This window comes from Bubalus kerabau, chromosome 5, assembly GCF_029407905.1.
Source record: "Bubalus kerabau isolate K-KA32 ecotype Philippines breed swamp buffalo chromosome 5, PCC_UOA_SB_1v2, whole genome shotgun sequence".
NCBI classification, from domain to species: domain Eukaryota; kingdom Metazoa; phylum Chordata; class Mammalia; order Artiodactyla; family Bovidae; genus Bubalus; species Bubalus kerabau.
In genome coordinates this window covers 41,316,578-41,341,162 of record NC_073628.1, presented here as the reverse complement: position 1 = coordinate 41,341,162, position 24,585 = coordinate 41,316,578, and the positions used below count along the sequence as shown (strand labels likewise).

The 24,585-nt window shown below is 39.5% G+C and overlaps 1 protein-coding gene across 2 annotated transcripts in view; it reads left to right on the top strand.

The window, feature by feature from the left end:
* Positions 1–24,585, top strand: part of DLG2 (discs large MAGUK scaffold protein 2) — a 1,420,652-nt gene that overhangs the window by 217,984 nt on the left and 1,178,083 nt on the right. The window contains exon 2 of one of the 2 annotated variants that reach the window (XM_055581495.1): positions 873–1,034. In XM_055581495.1, the coding sequence (XP_055437470.1) occupies positions 873–1,034 (162 nt within the window). The remainder of the gene's footprint in view (positions 1–872; positions 1,035–24,585) is intronic. The other variant, XM_055581492.1, reaches the window with a different exon arrangement.

Here is a 24,585-nt window from a genome sequence, read left to right as displayed (position 1 = left end):
AGCATGCCTTGTCCTGGCCCTTTTCTCTCTCTGCCAGCTTCCTTTGCTGTGCTTGGAAGACCCAGAGGAGGGCCTTACTGTTGACAGAGGATGCTCTTACTATTACAGGCATGTGGAAAGAAGATGACAAAGAGCAAAAGGGACCAAGAGAGAAGGAACAATTATCTGTTTTCCTTCAGGGAATCCTCTCAATATAATACAGGCAGATTTTTTTTTTTTTTTTTGGCCTTCATTTTTAAGTTCTTTAAACGAAAGCTCCATCTTTGGAAATTGTGAACCTTTGTCCTAGAATCTAACTAACCCAAATCAACGCTCCTCCTTCTTGGATATGAAAGGAAGAAAATATTCTTTCTTCGGAGGCCAATACAAACAATGCAGGTGGCAGAAATTTTCCCTTATTTCCTAGAGAACATACAACTTTCATGCTTTCGGAATCAAAATTAGATTCCCCGACCGGCTGCATCAGAATTCTGTCTTCTTGCTCTGCACTTTTTTTTTTTTAATTTTCCATCCATGGCCTACAATTTTTAGCACATATTTAGCTATTCTGATCCTTTGGAGGGATACCTCCTCACCTGCTTAGGTAAATTGTCTCAGTGTCATTTGTTATCACGCTTCTATGTTTTATAAACAGAGAATAGTACATTAAAGGCAAAGACCAGTCATCAGCATTGCTTGGCATTGATGGTTGGTTCGATGTGGCTTGCTGTTGACCTAGTTTGTGGTGCCTACCCAAAGGGGCTGCAGCAAGGTCTGTTGGGTGATGTCAGCCATAGGTGAGCACCGTGCCCTGTGCATGAAGTGAGAACGTGAAGTTCAGAACGGTACCTTTTGCAAACACTCATGCTTTTTTTCTTTGTCTTTTCTCCTAGAAGTATCGCTATCAAGATGAGGACGCTCCACACGATCATTCCTTACCTCGACTGACCCACGAAGTGAGAGGCCCTGAACTGGTGCACGTGTCAGAAAAGAACCTGTCTCAGATAGAAAATGTCCATGGATACGTCCTGCAGTCTCACATCTCTCCTCTGAAGGTCAGTTCTATTGCTCTTAGACTTGGTGGCAGGGGATGGTATGCATTGCTAAGGGAGGTGTCTGCTGGCTTAAGTGGGACTCTTTTAAAATACTACGGTGGGACATGGTTGCCAAAGGGTCTTTCTATGGTTTGGAGGTTTACCTGGAATTCCTGACATAGGACAGTTACTCTTACTGTTATTTGTTTAAGTGTCTGGAAAATCCTTTTAGTTTCTGCAAATGGGCTAAGGAGAGACCAAACACTGACAAACTGAATGGGAAGATACACGGATCCGTGTATTTACAGAGCCCACAAGGACATCAAGATTTCGTTCAAATTGTATTTCTCCCTCTATTTGCTTGGCTCCAGATAACTATAACATGATGACACCTAGTAATTGCCTTACCTTACAGACTAAAAAAGAATCTGTGAGTTGGTTCATCAACAGCTCTATTTTATAATTCTTTCTATTTGGTGTCATACTTTTCTGATGCTTTCTACATTTTTTTTTTCTTAGATTTAAACCAATTTTTTGGTAAGTGCTATTTTGACAGGAAGGGACAATGAAATGAGAGTTAAGAAATTTCTGTGTTCCTTGGTTACAGTTTACTGGGTTATTAGCTTTGCTGATGCTATGGGATTTTGTGTCTTGGGTAAAAGCTTATAAATGTTGATTAAAGTCAATTAAAGGGAAAATGGAACTAGAATCAATGATGTAATGGGAGCGAACTTAAATGTAAAACAAAACAAACAAAAAAAACTATCACATAGCCCCTTGATATTGCTAAAGACTTTTTATTTTGTGAGCTAGAACGCTCACTTCACTGGCACTTTCATACAGCTGCTTGCAGTAAAAAATGTAGCCATGAAAGTTTCCCTGATGCCTTCTGGGATCTTATTATACCTTCCAAAACATCAGAGAAAGGCTATATTATGTTTAATATAGTTCCAAAATTTGGTATATTTTAAGTACCTTGGCAGCCTAAACCTGCATTATTAAATGAACTAGTTCTGGTTACCACACATTAGAATATTGGGCTAATTATCACATTCCAGTCAATATTTAATATTTTGCTGTTGAAACTCATTGTTCATTTCTTCCCGGAAAGAAAAGAACTCTTTTCCAAGGAATTTTCTTTGGAAATCACTGATGGATGGGAATAGGTATGGTCAGCCAGGAGAAGAGGAGATAAAAGCATAGGGAACAGAGATTTACCTTCTCATACTTAGGGCTGTCATGTAGGAATCATGATATCGGTGGGTGTAAGCACAACCACTGTGTATAATTAATAGGAATGTATATTTGGGATCATTATAAGACCACAACTTGTCAACTAGTGCTACCTCCAAAAATGCTGTTTTGTAAATTAGGAGTTGCCTGTCCCTACCACTCCAGTGTTCTTGCCTGGAGAATCCCAGGGACAGCGGAGCCTGGTGGGCTGCCGTCTATGGGGTCGCACAGAGTCGGATACGACTGAAGCGACTTAGCAGCAGCAGCAGAAACCTTCCAGGCTTGTCTGATGACCTAGAGGTGATACAGAGGAAAGGACTCCTTCTTCAGCAGGAGAATGCACAAAGTTGTCTCTAAGGGTTTGGTCTAACTGTAGAAATCAGTGATTTCACTCCAGGGTCAGATGAATCCCTTCCTGCTTTAAGCATCTTTCATCTTTGCAAAAAAAAAAAAAAAAATTGCTCATCCTGAATCAGTACTGACCAGTGTAAACTGAGAAAGGGCAAAGCTGGGAGACTGGACTGCGCAGAGAGGAGTTGCACTTCAGATGTTTTTCTAACTGGATGAAAGAATCCCTGTAAGACCCTCCATGAAGCCTCCCCTCCTTTCAGTCCTCCCAGCTTGCCTTTTCCCTCTTCCTACCACGTTCTTTTCTAATCAGCTCTAAAGCAGAGTTCCCAATGGCTTTAAGATGAGAAGGATGATGGAGGCTAGTCTAAAGCTAATCTGGCAACAGTAAAAAAAAATATATATATATATATATATGAACAAAATAATTAAAGGACTATCAGATCTTCATTTTGTATGTTACATATTTAGCATATACTTGATAATCTAATTACTGAACATCTGCAGTTTGGGGGATTATACCATGTGTAATGGTGCTTCATGCCTCATTTGGAAAATGTCTATTCAAGTTGAAGGCAACTTATTTTTTTGCTGAAGATCATCTCTCAGATAAAAAGGGATCTTTCCTCTCTCCCCTTTATCTCTTGACTCCAGGAATCTCAGAGTTCAATGTTTTCCACTTTGGTTGTTTTCTTCAGTTTTATTTTGTTTCAGTTGCTCCCTTCTATCTTTTTTCTTACTATGTTCTTTATTTATTTTTCTTGTGTTCATGGTTTTACTTTAGTGATGTCTTTTGCTGAAGATTTCTCACATCAGTTTTAAAAGTAGCCACCTGTGAATAATAAACCTCTGATATGAAACATCAAGGTTAGAATAGGCTTTTTTTTCCTTTTTGGAATGACCAGCTAAGCAGTGTGGCCCCCCCAGTGTATTGTAAAGAGAATGGAAAGGTGACCTCATCCAGGCTTCTGCACCCAGCCTACCAGTTAGCTATTTTGGGGCCAGGAGGTTTCCATCATGACCCTCTAGAGTGTTGTTTGTGCTGAACAAGATATACTATTAGATTGTCTTAATGAAGAGTCTGTGTACCTTCCTTCTATTGGCAACAGTGATAGAAATAAATGCACAATTTTTCCAGAAAAGAAAACAGCCCAATGTGTTGCGTTTGCCAATGTCACGGTGTATACACTGCCATCGTGGCTGATTTCAGGTTACCAACCTGAAGCTGCTGAATGCACTCACAAAGATTGGCGCATGAGGTTTTCATGAGACAGGACGAGCTGGCCCCAGCATGGCCCTGCATGATCAGACTCAAGCACATGTACTTTTATAGTCACCAAAAACACATTTCCTGATCAAGTCATTAAGAGGTTATTATATTATCACAGTTCAAGTGTTTGGGAAACCTGCCCTGATTAAAATCTAATGTGTTATTTTCTCATAAAGGAAGCCTATTAGAGCCAGAGATGTACTAAGAGGGTACAAATTCTCCATTAGACCTGGCACAGTTTCAACCTTGTTGCTTCTTTGATCCATCTGGTGCTCTTGGGTCAAGCACTAAAAGGGGGAAAAGTGAGGAGACAAAACACACAATGAGATACCTCCCCCTGAATCCTACTTAGAAGACAGTGTGGGGACTTCCCTGGTGGTCCAGTGGTTAAGACTCCACCTTCCATGCAGGGATTGCAGGTTCGGTCCCTGGTCGGGGAACTAAGATCCCACGTGCCTCGTGACCAAAAAACCGAAACATAAAACAGAAACAGTGTTCTGATGATTTCAGTAAAGAGTTTAAAAATGGTCAAAATAAACCTTAAATAAATCCTAAAAAAGATTTATTTTTCAATAAAAATAGTATCAAAATATTATAATCAAAATGAGTCTTTAAAAAAATAGACAGCAATGTGGTTCTCTAGTATTAATTAGGAATTTACATATGGCATGCCTGAACAGAGTGTGAGATTGCTGGAGAACAGTTTAAATGTCATGTTTAGTGGGCTCCCAATGGTTAGCTGAGTAATCTGCCTGCTGCAGCTTTGACAGTCTTTTCTCCCATTGCCACGTAGCGCCTGAAACCTCTGTTCTAAGATTCATCTGCCTTTGGAGCACCCCGCTGCTTGGCGGATAGATGGATTGCTTAGCCTGTTTTCATTAGAGCACCTCAGCCAGTGTGAAGTATGGGGTTGGAAGGAGAAATGCAATTTAGCAGTGAATTGGATGGAATTTGTTTTCTTGGCCTCCAGATGGGGATGTGTTCTCTTCAGATGCTACCTTAGAATCCTCCAGGAAAGAAACTGGCCTATAATTAAGTGTGAGCATTTTCTTTTCAGTTTAGATAAGCTCATTAAATAGTAATTGAGTGTCTACTATGGGTATCATAATAGGTGATGGGGACACAAAAGGCAGTAAATTGTGATTTTTAAATATGCCTGTTGCTTTCCAAGGGAATCTGAGTTCTAATTATGTATTGCTCATCCTTACTCTGCAATAGGAATTCAAATTCCTGAATCTTAGGTACTGTGAGACCCCAGGCGTCTATCAGAGTACTCTTTACAGAGTATCTGTTAGCTCTCTATCTCAGGTTCTTCCTCTGTAAAATGAAGGGAATAATAATATTTATCTCATAGGACGTTTATACTAATTAAATAAAATGACACATGTAAATTGCTTAATAAGTGGCTGGCACATAGTAAACACAACAAAACGTTGCTTTTGACTTTGTTTGTTATCATCAATCTGCTACCGTGGCAAATATCTTATAATCATGTATTTTATTTGTCTCATTTGACCTCAGTGAGGCAGTGTACCTGATTTTAAAATTCCAAAGTTCCCTTTCAGTCATAGAACTAGTGAATAGGAATGTCCTCATTGGTGTCTCAGATCTTTCTGGTTCCAAAATCTGTATTCGTTATCACTCCTCCCCTAAACTGTTCTGCTATTTTTAAAGAGATCTTAGGGGCAAATTGTCTTTCATTGGCTCTAAGTGTGTAAAATTTGAAAGTCTTTTTTTTTCCCCACATAGCCTTATTCTTTTTTTTTTTAATTTTATTTTATCTTTAAACTTTACATAATTGTATTAGTTTTGCCAAATATCAAAATGAATCTGCCACAGGCATACATGTGTTCCCCATCCTGAACCCTCCTCCCTCCTCCCTCCCCATTCCATCCCTCTGGGTCATCCCAGTGCACCAGCCCCAAGCATCCAGTATCGTGCATCGAACCTGGACTGGCAACTCGTTTCATACATGATATTTTACATGTTTCAATGCCATTCTCCCAAATCTTCCCACCCTCTCCCTCTCTCTCAGAGTCCATAAGACTGTTCTATACATCTGTGTCTCTTTTGCTGATTCGTACACAGGGTTATTGTTACCATCTTTCTAAATTCCATATATATGCGTTAGTATACTGTATTGGTGTTTTTCTTTCTGGCTTACTTCACTCCGTATAATAGGCTCCAGTTTCATCCACCTCATTAGAACTGATTCAAATGTATTCTTTTTAATGGCTGAGTAATACTCCATTGTGTATATGTACCACTGCTTTCTTATCCATTCATCTGCTGATGGACATCTAGGTTGCTTCCATGTCCTGGCTATTATAAACAGTGCTGCGATGAACATTGGGGTACACATGTCTCTTTCCCTTCTGGTTTCCTCAGTGTGTATGCCCAGCAGTGGGATTGCTGGATCATAAGGCAGTTCTATTTCCAGTTTTTTTAAGGAATCTCCATACTGTTCTCCATAGTGGCTGTACTAGTTTGCATTCCCACCAACAGTGTAAGAGGGTTCCCTTTTCTCCACACCCTCTCCAGCATTTATTGCTTGTAGACTTTTGGATCGCAGCCATTCTGACTGGTGTGAAATGGTACCTCATAGTGGTTTTGATTTGCATTTCTCTGATAATGAGTGATGTTGAGCATCTTTTCATGTGTTTGTTAGCCATCTGTATGTCTTCTTTGGAGAAATGTCTATTTAGTTCTTTGGCCCATTTTTTGATTGGGTCATTTATTTTTCTGGAGTTGAGCTGTAGGAGTTGCTTGTATATTTTTGAGATTAGTTGTTTGTCAGTTGCTTCATTTGCTATTATCTTCTCCCATTCTGAAGGCTGTCTTTTCACCTTGCTAATAGTTTCCTTTGATGTGCAGAAGCTTTTAAGGTTAATTAGCAATCAGAGCAGAAAAAGAAATAAAAGGAATCCAAATTGGAAAAGAAGAAGTAAAGCTCTCACTGTTTGCAGATGACATGATCCTCTACATAGAAAACCCTAAAGACTTCACCAGAAAATTACTAGAACTAATCAATGACTATAGTAAAGTTGCAGGATATAAAATCAACACACAGAAATCCCTTGCATTCCTATACACTAATAATGAGCCTTATTCTTAAAAGTTAAGCAGATACAAAATATAAGTGAATTTGTTAAGAAACTTACTTTCCTAAATGAGAACAGGGAAGAGTGTTAATAGATGGGAAAATGATGAGAAAAGAGAAGGGAAATAGGTTCTATCTTTAAAATATTTCCATCTACCCAGTAGTAAACTCCCAAAGGACTATGTTCCTCTCCCAAGACAAGAGCTCATTATTTGGGGCTAGTTCCCTTTTGAAGAATCTCTTGAGATTGTAAAAATCTGTTTCTCAGCAAGACAGACACACTGCATTTTGAGCAACTGGAGAGTTTTCTGCATTGAGAAACAGTCCTCATGGCAGGTGTGTGGGTCATCGAAAAACCCAAGTACATCCATCCACACCACAACCCTCATGCTTTATCCTTCCCAGGACATGGCAAGATCTGTTTCTGTCCTTTTTATTTGGTTATTCGTCTTTTATAATGTTCATTCTATATGTGTTGGATTTCATAAACTATCTTACAATTTTCAGAAATGAGCATTGTTCAAGTTACAGATTCAAACATTGATCAATAAATGAATAAAACTACTCTATGCTGTTTCACATTACCGTATTTGTTTGATCAGAAATTCAACCAATTATTTTAATTCTATGGTTATTTATAAGTATTAGTTTTGTTTTAATAAATTTACCGTCAATATTATCATCATTATACGAATGCCTTCAAGGTCAATCTGTGTTGGTTTTATTCATTATTATAGTCTCAGACCTTCAACAAATACTTGTTAAATTAATTATTTGTCATTGGCAGTATGAACAGTTGACTTCTGGGGGATTGGTGACATTGATATTTAAATAAGCAAGAAATGAAGGCACAGACTTCTTATTTTTCTCCATCTGTTGTCCCCTTACCTAATCATCATGGATACAGCATTTCATCAATTTTAAACCTATTTCCTCATCTGAAATCTTAGTGTGTCCTAAAATCAATGACATCTTGCAACTAAAATTGGCAGCATCTCCTAAGGTACCCAAAAAGTTGGTACATCTTATAGTCAAAGCCATCAGTGATTATTTACAGGGAAGATTAAAGCTATTTTTTTTATAGATTGGTATAGATTGCTTTAATCAGATAAACATGATTTTCCATCTTCTGATTCTCATTGAGACCAGATAAATGATTCTCAGAAGATTTACTGGAAAGTGAGAATATGAGAAATTAGGATAGACTCTTACACTCTTGAACAAATGGGCATTTGTTAAATGTATATGGGAAAACAATGGGGAATCTGGGGGAAGGGTAAATTTGGGGAAATTATAGACAGTGATTGCTCATGAATGAAGAAGCCAATATACAGAAATGCAGGCAGAAAAGATTAAGTGTACTTTATTCCACAAAGTATTTTCTTACCAGAGTTGCCAGAGCCTACTTATAGGAAAGTATGTTTTAGCCACAGTAATAAATTCTCTTTCTCCATGAAGTCTTTCCTATTAACTCTTGCCTGACTCTACTTGGTTATAACATCCTGTAACACAAGGAGTTTGCATAATTAGCTTTTTTATGTATACCTTATTCTATTAATCTAAATAATTTTTGTGGAATCAGGTATTGTCTTTTCCTTTAGCTATTCCATTTATCTTGCTCCTAATAAATGTATAAGCTCCTGTGAGCTGGACTACATCTTATTTTTGTTTTTATTTTTCCTCTTTCTTCCACATTGACATCTACGGTGAAACTAAGCCAGTATTTCCCAAAGTATTTCCAGTGGGATTTTGTCAGCATTATAAGGAAAATAAAGGAATGAAAGCTGAAAACATTTGAGAGGTTAGATGCATTAACTTTATTGAAGAATTTCTCAGTCGTTAGGTATTATGCAATATAAACTTCTAAGATGGGGACCTGGTTAATACACTATTTTCCAAACATGTTTGGTCATGAGACCCTTTCTTCCAAATAAAATTATTTTTTGTTTGGATATATACACTTCTGAAAATACTATTAACATAATAGATACATAGACAATGGCTAGTACAACCAATAGAAAAGTTTAACATAAAAATTCACCCTGGCCCTAGAATCAGACTCAATCAAGTCAAATGCCTGGTCCTCTAATTATTAGCTGTGTGAGCTTTCTCAAGTTTTTTAACTGCCTTAAGCCTCAGTTTCTTTAATTTGTAAAATAATGGCATTCATTGATGTTTCTTTGAGTTTTGAACTCTACAAAGAGCTCAGTGTGACATAAGAAATATGCAAAAATGGTAGCTATCCTTACTACTATTGATGTTTTGATATTAGTATGTAATAGTATTATTCTAATATTCTAAATAAAAACTTTGAAGTTTCTTATGGAATTTTTTTCATTGTAATCTCTTATTAGTTTTCAAATGTCTGAGTGTTCTCACCTTCCTCTTTTTATCCACATCTACTATCCCAGTCCAGGTTTTCATTGCTTCCAGGCAGAAAGTAGTGTGGTTATTGTAAAACATCATGGGCTTTGGAGCCAAAAAATAGATTTTTGAATCCTGACTCTGCAATTTCTGGCAGGGTAACCTAGGAAAATCATCTAGCATTTCTGAAATACAGTTAAGTTTAATATGAACAGAACCTCTTATGAATATTGATTGATTCATTTATTTATCCATTTACTTGTACAGTAAAATCTCTTCGACTGTCTCCTGTATGTGGGAGCTCTGTTATTCCCTGAGGACACAAAGAGGAATGTGCCTTCGGTTCCTTACATGCAATAAATAGGCTTACGAACTTGGAGATGTGTGCATACAACCTGACATGCTGTATACAATGAGGAAAGGAGCAAAGGAGAGGAAAATCCTCCCAAGACCTAGAGACATGCTTTAATTTTTTTTCTGAGCTGGAGATCTGGGGACAGGTGTGGTCAGAGAAAACATTAGATGGGAGGTTATTTTTGACTTGAAGGAAGTTGGAGATAAAGCAGATTGGTCAAGGTTGTCCTAGATTCTAGCACTTGCGTATCAGTATGGAGGAATTCTAGAAATGGCAGGCCTTTTGATTTGTACTTGAATTGGGCAGAGAGACAGAATGTAAGGACTAAGAAGGTATACAGAAGTGGGTCCAAAGCATGTCTTCAAACAAGGGAGATGGATGGGAACAGGTAATGAAGGGCCTGCTGTGAAGACTGGACTTCACCTTGTAGGTAATGAGGAATGACTATGCAATTTAAAAAGAGGAGACTCCTAGTCAGAGTTGCAAATTAGACCATTAGTCATGTCATGCAGCAGAGTGGAGTAAAAACAAGAAAAAGGTGTATCGCAATCAAGGACATCAGGCAAAATGCAACAGGTGGACACGCTCTGAGATACAGTAGAGACACTGGGGATGGAGGATGGAATGAACTAGAAAGATTATTGAGGAAAAGATACCCTCAGGAACTTGAGACCCATTGAATATAGATGATAGAAGAGAGAAAGAAGTGGAGGTAAATTCATACTTTTTTTTTTTTTTAATTTGACCAATTGCATAGGGGAAGTATCATGGCAGGTAATCAAGAATGCCAGAGGAAGGATAGATTTAACGGTGGGGTGAAGAGATTCTGAGGTTAGATCTGAATAATTGAGTTTGAGCTATATATGCTACACTCAAGTAGAAGGGCTTAACAGGCAGTTTGAAATAAAGATCTGGGAATTTAGAGAGATCTGATTGAGAAATGAAGACTTAGGCATTTTCTGTATAGTTGAGGTGATATGGATGGGACTGCTTAGCAAAGGGGGAGGAGGATGTTGGGGACCGAATCACAGGAAACAGTACTACCGTGTTAGGGGTCTTATGGACAGAGAAGACCACCGAGGAGACCATGAAACAGAGAGTAATTTATCACAATGTTTAAGCATTAGTGGGCTTCCCAGGTGGTGCTATGGTAAAGAACCCTCCTGTTGATGCAGGCGACATAAAAGAAGCAGGTCTGATCCCTGGGTTGCAAAGATCCCCTAGAGGCAAGCATGGCAACCCACTCCAGTGTTCTTTCCTGGAGAATCTCATGGACAAGTCTTAGTTGTCTAATGTTTCTGTTTTAAACTGAGTTATACATTTATCATTGATGAGGATCATATCTTATAACTGAAAAATATATGGCTCATCTATAGTGCCTAGAATCGAGTTGTCCAAACACTAAATGCCTTTTTAATACTTGTTACTGTTCTTCAGTCACTAAGTCATATCCTACTGTTTGCAAGCCCATGGACTACAGCTTGCCAGGCCTCCCTATCCTTCCCCATCTCCTGGAGTTTGCTCAAACTCATGTCCATTGAATCTGTGATGCCATCCAACAGTCTCATCCTCTGTCATCCCCTTCTCCTCCTGCCTTCAATCTTTCCCAGCATCAGGGTCTTTTCCAATGAGTCAGCTCTTCGCATCAGGTGACCAAAATATTGGAGCTTTAGCTTCAGCATCAGTCCTTCCAATGAATATTCAGGCTTGATTTCCTTTAGGATGGACTGGTTAATACTTGTTGTGCATGTATGAATGCTAAGTTGCTTCAGCCGTGTCTGACTCTGTGACCCTATGAACCATAGCTAGCCAGGCTCCTCTGTCCATGGGTTCTCCAGGTAAGAATTCTGGAGTGGGTTGTCTTGCCCTCCTCCAGGGGATCTTTCCAACTCAGGGATCGAACCCAGGGATCAAATCTGCATCTCTTATGGTCTCCTGTATTGGCAGGCGTGTTCTTTACCATTAGCCCCACCTTAATTGGCCTCTGATTTTAGTAAGAAAGAACGAGACAGAAGGGGAGAGAGAAAGAAAGAAAGGGCAAGGGAGGAAAGGAGGAAGGAAGGAAAGAAGCTTATGAAATATATTGACTCTAACAGTCATGGGGTCCTGACCATCAGCTGAAAATTATGTATTTGTTTTCCTTTCTAGCCATAGTGCTTTTATTAATATTACTAGTTAGAAAACTAAGCTGATTTTGCTGTTTTAGAAAATTAGTACATTTTCAAAAATGTAAACCTTGTTCATTTCTGTCTCTCTCCACTAGATGGTATAAGCAGCTGACCTGATGGTTCAGAAAGCATCTGGTCTTGAGGAAAATAGTACAGTTTTGTGAGGCTAAATTGAGAAGCTCTTAGTTAATAAAAGCCTAAGAATGGTTTGGCAGAAATTTACATATTTGTGAAAAATGCATTTTGTTCCAGGCCCAGAACCTTGGCGAGAGGAAATGTGAGTGAAATATGGCCTTGACAGACATATATTGAATCCAGGCACAAACGCTCCTGATCAAAACTCTAAGCAAATGAAACGTTTCTTGCTTCAATTATCATTAGTTGGGAAGTGTACCAATAGCATACCTCAAACAATCTTGGGTGTTTAAGCCAGAAACTGGAAAAAGGGAAGAAGAAAATGGGCATAGGACCTACCACAGTATCTCTCAATTCATAAATGTTCACTGGAACTAGCCCACCGTGGGTTAATGGGTCCCCGCCATGGCTTTGGAAAGATAAATCAGGAGAATGACATCCAAATCTCTTATTTTTCCCAGCTGTTTAATGATAAATAATAATGAATTTTTCTCTAAGAAATACTAGATTGTTAGGTATATTAAAGGCATAATAAGTTTTTTTCTTTTCAAATGAGGAATGTTTAGAACAATCCTAACTAGATGTCATTAGTGATTATTTATAGATTTAGTTACTCCTAAAGGGAGATCAGCCCTGGGATTTCTTTGGAAGAAATGATGCTAAAGCTGAAACTCCAATACTTTGGCCACCTCATGCGAAGAGTTGACTCATTGGAAAAGACTCTGATGCTGGGAGGGATTGGGGGCAGGAGGAGAAGGGGATGACAGAGGATGAGATGGCTGGATGGCATCACTGACTTGATGGACGTGAATCTGGGTGAACTCCGGGAGTTGGTGATGGACAGGGAGGCCTGGCGTGCTGCGATTCATGGGGTTGCGAAGAGTCGGACATGACTGAGCGACTGAACTGAACTGAAAGGGTTAACTCAAGACTCAACACACTGCTTCTTAAGACTAGGGCTTCATTACTGCCAAGGCTTTCTATAAGAATTAGAAGTAATATACATAAAGCTCACAGAGGCTGCCCACCAGTAAAGGATGCTTATTATATCTGTTGGTAATGATGCTGTGGTTATTATTGCTCTAAAACAATGTGTAACTCCTACACTCCTCCCCCTTTAAAGAAATTCCAAGTTGTAACCTTTTAGTAAGCATGTTTTCAGTAGTTTTTATTAGTACACACACACACACACACACATATATATATATATATGTATATGTGAAGTGAAGTAAAAGTCTCTCAGTCATGTCCAAGTCTTTGCAACCCCATGGACTATAGCTCGCCAGCCTCTTCTGTCCATGGAGTTTCCCAGCAAGGATACTGGAGTGGATTACCATTTCCTTCTCCAGGGGATCTTCCCGACCCAGGGATTGAACCTGGGTCTCCTGGATTTCAGGCAGATTCTTTACCATCTGTGCCACCAGGGAAGCCCATATATGTGTGTGTGTGTGTGTGTGTGTGTGTGTGTGTGTGTCTATACATTATTCCACATCTCATGCATTTATTCATAAATAATTGTTGATATCCACTGAGTTTTAGATTTTTTTTGTTTTAAACTCTTCCCCAGCTAATCCAGAAAAGCAATAATGTACAGGGGAAAGCAGACTTCCTTGGGCTCAAATTCTGGCTCTCTTTATTTCTAGCTGTGTCCTTTAGCAAACCTATTGGCTTCTCTCCTATGGTAAATAATAACATGGAACTCACAGGATTATTGTAGGACTTACTTAAGATAATACGTGGCAAGTCTTTAGAATAGGACTTGGCACCTAGTAGGTGTTCAGTAAATGATAATTCTTTTTCATTTATAAAGTAGAAAATGTATGTGTATATAAGAAGAGATCTAAATTTAAGGTTAATCAACTCTTTGAACTCTCAGTAGAGATGAACTCCCGTTATATTTTCCCTTGTGCTGTCTTTAAAGAGAATGGTTTTATACTACAGAATACCCCCATCTCAGCTAAGCAAAGGTGTATCATTCAAAATTGTTGTCTTTCCTGTGCAAGTGAATGTCCCTTTGGCTAGTTCAAATAAAGTATAGCAAATAAGTTGGGAACACAGCCAGGTTTTGACTGATCCAAACAAAACTTTGCTGAAGCATTAAGAAACATACTCTGCTTTGTGGCTAGCTTTGGAGGATGTTAGAACGTTATAATCAATCTTTCAAGGGAGCTAGTTGGTGGGAAGCACTGCTTAAAAATTAAAAAGCATTGCTTCATAGTAACAAGTGCATACCTAGCAACTGTTGGGCAATAAAATAGAGATATATAATGCCCTTATTGAATTCACACATTAGCTATATTAAAAGTTTGGAGAATATTATTAACCCATGAAAATGGAAACAGTTTTTGTTTTATGTCTGGCAATGTATTTATAATCAGAATTCACTAATTCTGGCATCACTGACTCGATGGACGTGCGTTTGAGTGAACTCTGGGAGTTGGTGATGGACAGGGAGGCCTGGAGTGCTGCAATTCATGGGGTCACAAAGAGTCAGACATGACTGAGCGACTGAACTGAACTGAATTGAATTGAAATACAGTTCGAAGCACTTCTTTGAACTGGAAGGGATAACTTTAGCATGATTTTGTGTGATACAATTTTGTTGTTGTTGAAATCAAGTGTGTGTTACCTGGGCTTTTTTTTAACAAGGAGATTTTGCTTGTATCAATGGTTTGTGTTTGTCCATTTATATTTCTTCAACAAAACTACTAAGTTACTTTGGCAGGGGCAGTGGAGGGGAGTGTCCTATGAAGCAGCTGCTAAGGTCTAAAATTCAGTTTTGTGAATTTTTCTTTTCATGTTTGCTCACTTTTTATATTTGCTCACCAAATTTTCTGTATAGAGTTTGTTTTAGGAGAAATAATAACAATATACAGTATAGTATTTATTGAATTCCTGATATATGCTGGCACTGTTCTAAATGCTTTGCATGCATTGGGTTATTTCACTAAGCCACCCTGTAAGATAGGTTTTCTTCTTATTCCCACTTTATGGACAAGGAAAGTGGGTGCTCAGAAGGTAGAAAAGCTTTTCTAAGGTTACACATTTAGTTCTTCTTAAATCTGGGGTATGAGTGTGGCTAGTCTGACATCAGACCCCTCACTCTTGGTCACGGTGCTAAATTATTCACCAGCAAATGAGAACCATATAATTGTAAAACTGAAGGGGATAGTAGAAATCATCAAGTCAAAGATTTTCAAACTGCAACTGACTTACTATCAAATGCGAAATCAATTTATTTTGTAATTTTAGACTAGAATAAAAGAACAATAGGAAATATGAGAGTACATCAAAAGTAGAAACCTGTGCTTCAGTTTAACGTGGATGTGTTCTGGCTCACAATGTATATTTCTGACTGTAATCAAGGTCAAGAAAGCCAGGAAGCCACTGATCTGGTCCAGTTTTCCTGTAGTACAGAAGGTGGGTAAGTAGGGAAGAAAACCTTAAGCCCAGAAAAGTTAAATCATTTCCTAAAAACACATTGGTCAGAAGTGGCCGAGCCTGAAATTTGAACACTTTATAGTATTAACTATTGCTCTGCTGTTTTCTCTGTCTAGTGTCTGTTGTTGCTGCCATTACCAGTTGAGACACTTAAACCGGAAGTTGTGAAACTTGATTGCATATCAGAGTCACAGAGGCCCAGTTCCATAGCACTTCACCAATCCTGGGCTCTGAATTTTTATTTCCCCTCCAGGTGACTTTGTCACACACTAACATTGGAAACTGCAGTCTTGAACTCCATGATGGCACAGTGTTTACTGAATGATTGTCACGTGTATTGCTAGAACTTTACTCAACACAACGAGAGATGGTAAAGGAAGTAAGAAATAGAGCCTTTCTCTATGAAGAACTTAAATACATTAAGGAAACCAAGATGCATGTGAATCATGCAGTGAACAGAAACTATATAGCTGAGGATTTATATAACCTTACTAAGTATGAATGGCATTCCAGGAGGCTGTTTTTAAATTCCTCTATAGACATAAACAAAAGAAGCTTCATAATATTTACTTAAGAGAGAATGGTAGAGAAAGTCAAATTGATTTTCCCCAACTCTCAGAGGAGTTGCCAGAGTTGAGTGAGAGAATTTAACCCCAAGGCCACGCTCCCAGGCCAACTGACTCCGAAATCACTGAAAGCAGTTGATTTGTTCCTTCTTTATTGGCAGAACATGGAGTGTGTTTGAACTTGTGGCCAATTTGGGGTCACAGGTGAGTGCATTTAAAATGCATTCTAGAGGCGCTTCTTGAAGTTGCTTTGCCTGTAGCACCAGTGCAGGACAGTCTCCTCCAGCCCCACCTGTGGGCCACAGGGCACATGTGGAAGTCATTTCAGAAATCAATTTGAAATCCTAGTGATTGAACCTCCAGATCGGGTACTCTAGAAACGTTCTGGTTTTATCTTCTCATATTATGTGGGAGGGCTTCCCAGGTGGCGCTAGTGGTAAAGAACCCACCTGCCAATGAAGGGGACATCAGAGATGCAGGTTCGATCCCTGAGTCAGGAAGACCCCCTGGAAGAGGGCATGGCAACCCACTCCAGTATCCTTGCCTGGAGAATCCCACGGAGAGAGGGGCCTGATGGGTTGCAGTTCATAGTGTCACAAAGAATGCTGCTGCTAAGTCACTTCAGTTGTGTCTGACTCTGTGCGACCCCATAGACGGCAGCCCACCAGGCTCCCCCGGTCCCTGGGATTCTCCAGGCAAGAACACTGGAGTGGGTTGCCATTTCCTTCTCCAATGCATGAAAGTGAAAAGTGAAAGTGAAGTTGCTCAGTTGTGCCCGACTCTTCGCGACCCCATGGACTGCAGCCCACCAGGCTCCCCTGGCCATGGGATTTTCCAGGCGAGACGACTGAATCAACCGAGCACGCACCCATTATGAGGGAAGGAATTGAATAAGTTGTTTTACTGGTAGTTTATTTTCTCAGAGAACGATTTATATAACCAGCTTTTGATTATAAACAAGTGATATAAAACGTGCATATAGACTTTCTAAAATAAGTTTAATTTATCTATTATGAATAATTAAAACAGAGCTGCCACTAGACATTAAGCATATTTATATGAGTTAGAATAGGGGCCTCAAACAACCTGAGACCCTGATACAACTTAGAGAATGAACTGCATAGACCCAGGCAATAAGTTCTCTAAGGAGCCAGATGACCTGAATTCAACAGTAAGCCCACAGAACTAGAGAGCTTAGAACTGAGCAGTAACATGTGAAATACTATAGTCTAACTCTGTTATTTTACATATAAAGAAACCACGAGTAAGGTCGGTTGTGAGATTTTCGCCGGGCAGACACACAGTTAATGCTAAAGCTGAGACAGGAATTCGGGTCCCAGATTCTCAGACCAGAATTTATTCCTCTATTTCTAAAGAAAAGGAAAGAAGCAGGTGTGTTCTGCTCAGCAGGTCACAGAGGTTTACTTATTCCAATTTCCAGGAAATGTTGCTATAAATTGTTATCACTAACTTTGTATTTGTTGATGCCAATTTTCAGCTTTCTCAAAGGGCCAGGCTGAGGTTGTTGAAAATGCATAAAAATCTCTCTCACCTTCAATCTCTCCAGTTAAATCACCCGTATTAGTTTGATTCAATAAGAATAGCATCTGCCTCTTCATTCGTTACCTCAGAGATAGCTTCGAATATTTGTGTAACTGCTGATGAAATAGCTCTTTAAAAACAAATGTTAAAGAAGCCATATCTAAAAGACCAGCCTAGGCAGTGGCAATACTATCTTATCAGGTACTTTACCAGAGCTGCTGGGCGGTGTGTTTGGGCATCAGAAGTATGCTGTTTGAGAAATCACTGAGCCTCTGTGAACTCTGGGCTTCCCTGGTGGCTCAGCTGGTAAAGAATCCACCTGCAATGTGGGAGAACTGGGTTCGACCCCTGGGTTGGGCAGATCCCCTAGAGAAGGGAAAGGCCACCCACTCCAGTGTTCTGGCCTGGAGAACTCCATGGACTGTATACTCCATGGGGTCGCAAAGAGTTGGACACGACTGAGTGACTTGCACTTTCACTGTGAACTCTAGTTTCCACATTTGTACACTGAGGATAGTGCTAAACACATTTAGCATAGTTATAAAGACTGAGAAATGGTTGTTGGTCAGCTTGAATTTTACTCCCAGTGCTTAAAGCCCTGTCTCCAGCTCCCTGCCATGTTCCTATGGCTACCTCCACTTTCCCTTCATGTTTCTTTAGTCTCTCTTTTCCTTTCCCTTCTCTTTTCTACTTTTTTTTTTTTTTTTTAGAATAATCAGTGGGGAACAAATGAGCAACACACAATAAAGAAAACGGAGCTTGAGGGGGTCAGAGTTGTCTGTATATGGGGCTCTTGAAAAAGGCAATGCAATTTTCAGCCACAGTAATGGAATTGTTATATCAAGAACAAAGAGAGATAATTCTGCACTGTTCCAGAGTGTGGCATTAGGATCTCAGAAGCATATTTCAGGGAGAAGGGCAGCAAATTGGAGTGCTGCCAGAGAGGGGCAAATAGTCCAGTGAGGGGATTAAAATCATCTCAAATGGAAACATCAAAAGCATGAGTGATGTGATCCCTGGAGAAGAGACTCAGCTTAGAGGACATGGCTGTTTCTGGCTTTGAATTGTTTATCACAAGTGACCATTCTCTATAATTTCTCTAGGCCCTGTGACCTCTAGAGTAAACAATAAGAAGACAAAGTCTATGTAACTTATTTGTTTATTTCAATCAAGCAGTCTGAAGGTAGAACGGGCTGCCTCATATGATAGTGAACTTCTTGTCACTGAAGGTATTCAAACAGAGGCTAGAAAATCCTCAATAAAATATTGTAGAGATGATTCAGATATGAGATAGGATGTTGGACAACAGTGTTTTTAACCGTTTCAAATTCATAAGCCTTTTTGAGAAATTAATTACAAAAACAAAACAAAAAAGAGTCCTTTTCTTACTAAACTACAACAATTCATCAGTCAGTTTAGTCACTCAGTTGTGTCCTACTCCTTGCAACCCCATGGACTACAGCACGCCAGGCTTCCCTATCCATCACCCACTCCTGGAGCCTACTCAAACTCATGTCCATCATGTCAGCGATGCCATCCAACCATCTCTTCCTCTGTTGTCCCCTTCTCTCACCTTCAATATTTCCCAGCATCAGGGTCTTTTCCAGTAAGTTGGTTCTTCACATCAGGTGGCCAAAGTATTGGAGTTTCAGCTTCAGCATCAGTCCTTCCAATGAATATTCAGGACTGATTTCCTTTAGGAGGGACTGGTTGGATCTCCCTTCAGTCCAAGGGACTCTCAGGAGTCTTCTCCAACGCCAGAGTTTAAAAGCATCAGTTCTTCAGTGCTCAGCTTTCTTTATAGTCCAACTCTCGCAGCCATACATGGCTACTGGAAAAAAACCCATAGCTTTGACTAGACGGACCTTTGTTGACAAAGTAATATCTCTGCTTTTTAATATGCAATCTAGGTTGGTCATAGCTTTTCTTCCAAGAAGCAAGCATCTTTTAATTTCATGGCCACAGTCACCATTTGCAGTGATTTTGGAGCCCCCAAAAATAAATTCTCTCACTGTTTCCATTGTTTCTCCATCTATTTGCCATGAAGTGATGGGACTGGATGCCATGATCTTAGTTTTCTGAATGTTGAGTTTTAAGCCAACTTTTTTACTTTCCTCTTTCACTTTCATCAAGAGGCTCTTTAGTTCTTCTTTGCTTTCTGCAATAAGGGTGGCGTCATCTGTGTATCTGAGGTTATTGATGTTTCTCCTGGCCATCTTGATTCCAGCTTGTGCTTCATCCAGCCTGGCATTTCACATAATGTACTCTGCATATAAGTTAAATAAGCAGGGTGACAATATACAGCCTTGACATACTCCTTTCCCAATTTGGAACCAGTCTGTTGTTCCATGTCTAGTTCTAACTATTGCTTCTTGACCTGCATAAAGATTTCTCAGGAGGCAGGTCAGGTGATCTGGTATTCCCATCTCTTAAGAATTTTCCAGTTTGTTGTGATCCACACAGTCAAAGGCTTTGGTGTATTCAATAAAGCAGAAATAGATGTTTTTCTGGAACTCTCTTGCTTTCTTGATGATCCAGCGGATATTGGCAATTTGAACTCTGGTTCCTCTGCCTTTGTAAATCTAGCTTGAACATCTGGAAGTTCATGGTTCATGTACTGTTGAAGCCTGGCTTGGAGAATTTTGAGCCTTACTTTGCTAGCATGTGAGATGAGTGCAATTGTGCAGTAGTTTGAACATTCTTTAGCATTGCCTTTCTTTGGGATTGGAATGAAAACTGACCTTTTCCAGTCCTGTGGCCACTTCTGAGTTTTCCAGATTTGCTGGCATATTGAGTACAGCACTTTCACTTTCACAGCAATTTATATATACCACACAATTTTTGCATAAAATTTCAAGGATGATTACTTAGAGGGTGGATCACTTAAAGCCCATCTATGGACTCTCTCAGAACCACAGACTCAAAGTTAAGAATTTCTGGTTGGAATGAATTTCAAGTTTCCTTCCATCCCTTTAGAAATGCTTGTCCTCGAGAAGAAATCTTTTTTACATGTCAGGAAAGATAGAAGGCAACTGATTTTGATCAGTGAGGCACCCCTGATTCCACGAAGGCTCTCAGTAACAGAGATCGACAGCTTCCCCCGGACCAGCAGAAGGTGTGAGACAACCCATTTGCTTCAAGAGAGTGTTTGAAATGCCAGACTTATGCTTCTGTTCCCATTCCTTCCAGTGTTTTTGACGTATGAGGCAGTTTTCTGTGTTCATTAGTTGGTATCATAAGCTTTCCCCAGCCCTGAAAGCCAAGAGCTATAATATCTTGCCTCTCTGAATTTGGGTTTTTAACTGTCATAAGATTATTTTCTTTATGCTGCATGGAAGTTGCATCCCAGCAAAGAACTGACTTTAAATTACCCCCATCAACTTGCTAAAATGAAGATGCACTTTCTATAGGATTCAGGCACAGAGGGTTTCCTATTCGTGGCTCAACTCTTTATGGAAATGTCAGTCATAAAATGTTCACTGGGTATTTATTTTTTCATCAGGGTCACAGAAGTGTGCTTGAATTAGAGTCTTCCTTTTCTCTCTCCCTTTAAGATATTGACAGGTTCAGAGTTGCTGGGCTTGAAATTTTAAGAATAGCTAGCTTATAACATTTCACTTTCTGCTCTAGGGCAGGGTGAGTTGCTTATAAATCAGGCTGCAAATGTGATGAATTGGATGTCTCCAACTCAATTAACTTAATGTGGGTAGGAGGGTTTCCAGGTTTTGCAGCCTGTGTTTTACTAATCCTCTGAGCTGACTGTTATATAAAATGTGGCTGTGTAATAATGCCTGAGCCTCCGAGAAACATGGTTGTTATTTTTCATTTCAGCATCTCATGTCATCCTGTATTTCATAGCCTTGATTTGGATCTGAAGCCACTGAGTGATGGTTCTTAACTAGGTTTATATTGTTGCATGCCTTGCCTTGTTATCTTTCTGCGTTGTGACCGAGTTAAGAAAGTAGCCTAATAGAATTGCTGCTGTCACTGGGTGATTTAATTGGGGGGAAAAATCTCAGCAATTTAAGGAAAACTGCAGAAGCTGGAGCTGTTCCTCTGTCAAATAAATGATCAGATGCAATGAGCCCCAGCAAAGCAGATGCTGACAGCTTCAAGAGCTTTCAACATACTCATCATGCTTTAGTAGTAACATTTGTTGAAGGAACTGATTACAGAGCTTGTTTGCTTGTTGTTTTCCCAAGGAGACTGTATTGAGGCCATGAATGTTTATTTTTAAAAAATGTCTTAGATTTAAAAATATATTATGCCCAGGAATATTGTTTGATATCTTCTCTATGCTGCCTATGTGTTAGCATTCATTACCTTAGTTATAATTCTCTGTGTTAAATTTTGTTCCGCCCTCTTCTCTTTTACTGCCCCCCATTCATTCTTGCTTATTAATTGTTAAGGACCAAAACTTTGACATGATACCCACATGGTCAGTCCAAGCTCTTCCATAACTTGCTATAGGTGACCTTGGGAAAGTCATTGATCTATCTAGACTTTTAAAAGATCAATGAGTTTCCCAAGGTCACCTATAGCAAGTTACGGAAGAGCTTGGACTTGTTGATCTCTGAATCAGGAGATCCCTGGAGAAGGAAATGGCAACCCATTCCAGTATTCTTTTTGGGAAAAATCCCAAAGACAGTGAAGCCTGATGCGCTACAGTCCATGGGGACACCAAAAGTTGGACATGACTGAGCAACTGAGCGCGCACACACACACACACACACACATACAGTATCTTTATTTTATGGGGTTGAAGTGAGAATTTAGTGAAATTGAGCACCGTGCTGCTCATGGTAAATTAAGGTTCAAGTTCCTTGTCAGACATTGAGTACTTACTCTGTGGTAATACCATCCACTGGGTTGGATAATGACGGGACATAATCCATCTGCCTTGTCTTCATATGTGGTTTACAAAGTGTTCTCATATGTCTCCTTTCATTAGTACCACCTTGTGAACTAGGTGGCCAGTTATTATTACTTACATCTTTCAGAAATGAGATTAAGCTCTTCACTTAAGATCACATAGTTAAATTCCTTCACAATTCATAATAAAAAACATCTTGTACATTCATTATGTTCTGCCCTGTGCAAACCCCTAGAAATCCGAAGATAAATGACAAACAATCCTCGTTCTAAAGGTGAGCAAAATCAAGTGCAGAAGAAAAACACATAAACAAGGTAAATAAAGGGGAAGCTCACAGGACAGAGCAGTCTGTTCCCCTCTCACAGTCTCTCAAACCTGATGTTTTTAAGACTCAGCAACCTAACGGTTGGATCTGCTTTGCTCACAATGTTCTCCATGCACCTGGAAGTTCTTAGTAAATATTGACATTGTTTACTCAGAAATCTGAGAACAGACCGAAGTTCTCAGGCAGAAAAGCTGAAAAACACCTCTGCGTGACACAAAAGGTACAATGGTGCTCCTACCAGGAGGTCACAGGCAGCGCTGTCTCTGTGCCTTTACTAAGACAAGCCTATTGCCTTCGGAAATGCTACCTGGCCTGTTGCCCATATGTAAGAATGTAAGAAGGACCTCTGGTTTCCTTGGCTGAAAATAGAGCTTGCCTGTGCGCTAAGGGGGGCAAAGGCAGAGACCCCCCAAACAGCTGACTCTTTTTTTTTTTTTTTTTCTTGTCAGACTGGATCAGGGTTTAAACCAAACCAGATCCACTTGTGCTCTGACTCCAATACACAGTATGTGTCCTGGTCCCAGTTAAGTTGGTTGGAAACTGACCTCTCTGTATCCAGGGGCCTAGTTCGAGGGCATCCCTGGCTTCTTCAAGTTGGAGGAACAGCAGTAATAGAAAGCCTTTTGCCTGCCTTGGCAGAGAGAGCCGAGCAGTAGACTTGCTGGCTTTGGGGAATGCAGCATTAATTTTGAATCCTAGTTTTGTCCTTTGCTAGATGGTTGACCTTGAACATGTCACAAAATGGTTCTAAGTCTCAACAAATTCACCTCACTTACCTCAAAAGGTTGCTGTGAGGATTAAAATAGTTTTAGTTTAGTTTTTTTTTTAAACCAATTATTATCTAATCATAAAAACCATTCTTTAAAAAAAAAATCTACAAACCTGAGTCCATTTAGATTTACAGAACCAGAATTTACATGCTTTCCTGGTGGCTCAGATGGTAAAAAATCTGCCTGCAGGGGAGGAGCCTGGGTTCAATTCCTAGGTCAGGAAGATCCCCTGAAGAAGGAAGAGGGAACCCATTCCAGTCCTCTTGCCTGGAGAATCCCATGGATAGAGGAGCCTGGCAGCTTACAGTCCATGGGGTCATGAAGAGTTGGACACGACTGAGTGACTAACACACACACACACACACACACACACACATATATCAGAATTTCTAGGCAGGGGCCGAACTGCATTTTTATCATGCATCTCAGATGGTTTTTATTATTAGGGCACTTTGGGAATATGTAAATAGCCAGTCATTGGTGACTGGCATCGGGAGAGACCACGCATACCCTTCAGTGGTTACTTAGGATTGAAGACTGTTGTTGATGGAAGCATTTATATAAGCACTGGGCTATTTAAGTCCTGACATCCTTGGCTATTAGCATACTAGTTGGCACTTCAGTAGTTGTCAATCTAAGTTATCTAATTAACACTTAATAAAGATTTCTTTGGAACCTACTACATACTGGCGTTATTGCAAATGCTGTAGGAGAGACAAAATGTATACAAATTCTGATATGATCTGAAGTAATTTTCAATAGTTCCCGAAGGAGGAATTTTTTCAATCCGGAGTCCAAAGCAAAAGTATGGCAAGCATTCCAAAGATTGTGTTCATTTTTATTATCCATACATTTATTCATTTCATTTGATTATTCCTATATTAGGTTCAAGAAAGAATGACATTATAGCTTAAAAAAAATGTTTTAATGACACACTTAGGTGAAAAGAGTGTTTTCACACTGTCCATCAGGAAACTACAAGCTAGACGTTATAATCCTCTTTTAATGCATTATGCTTTTCCTGGCACACCCATCAAGCCCATTTGATAGATATTGTTATCTTTTTTTTTTTTTTTTAATCC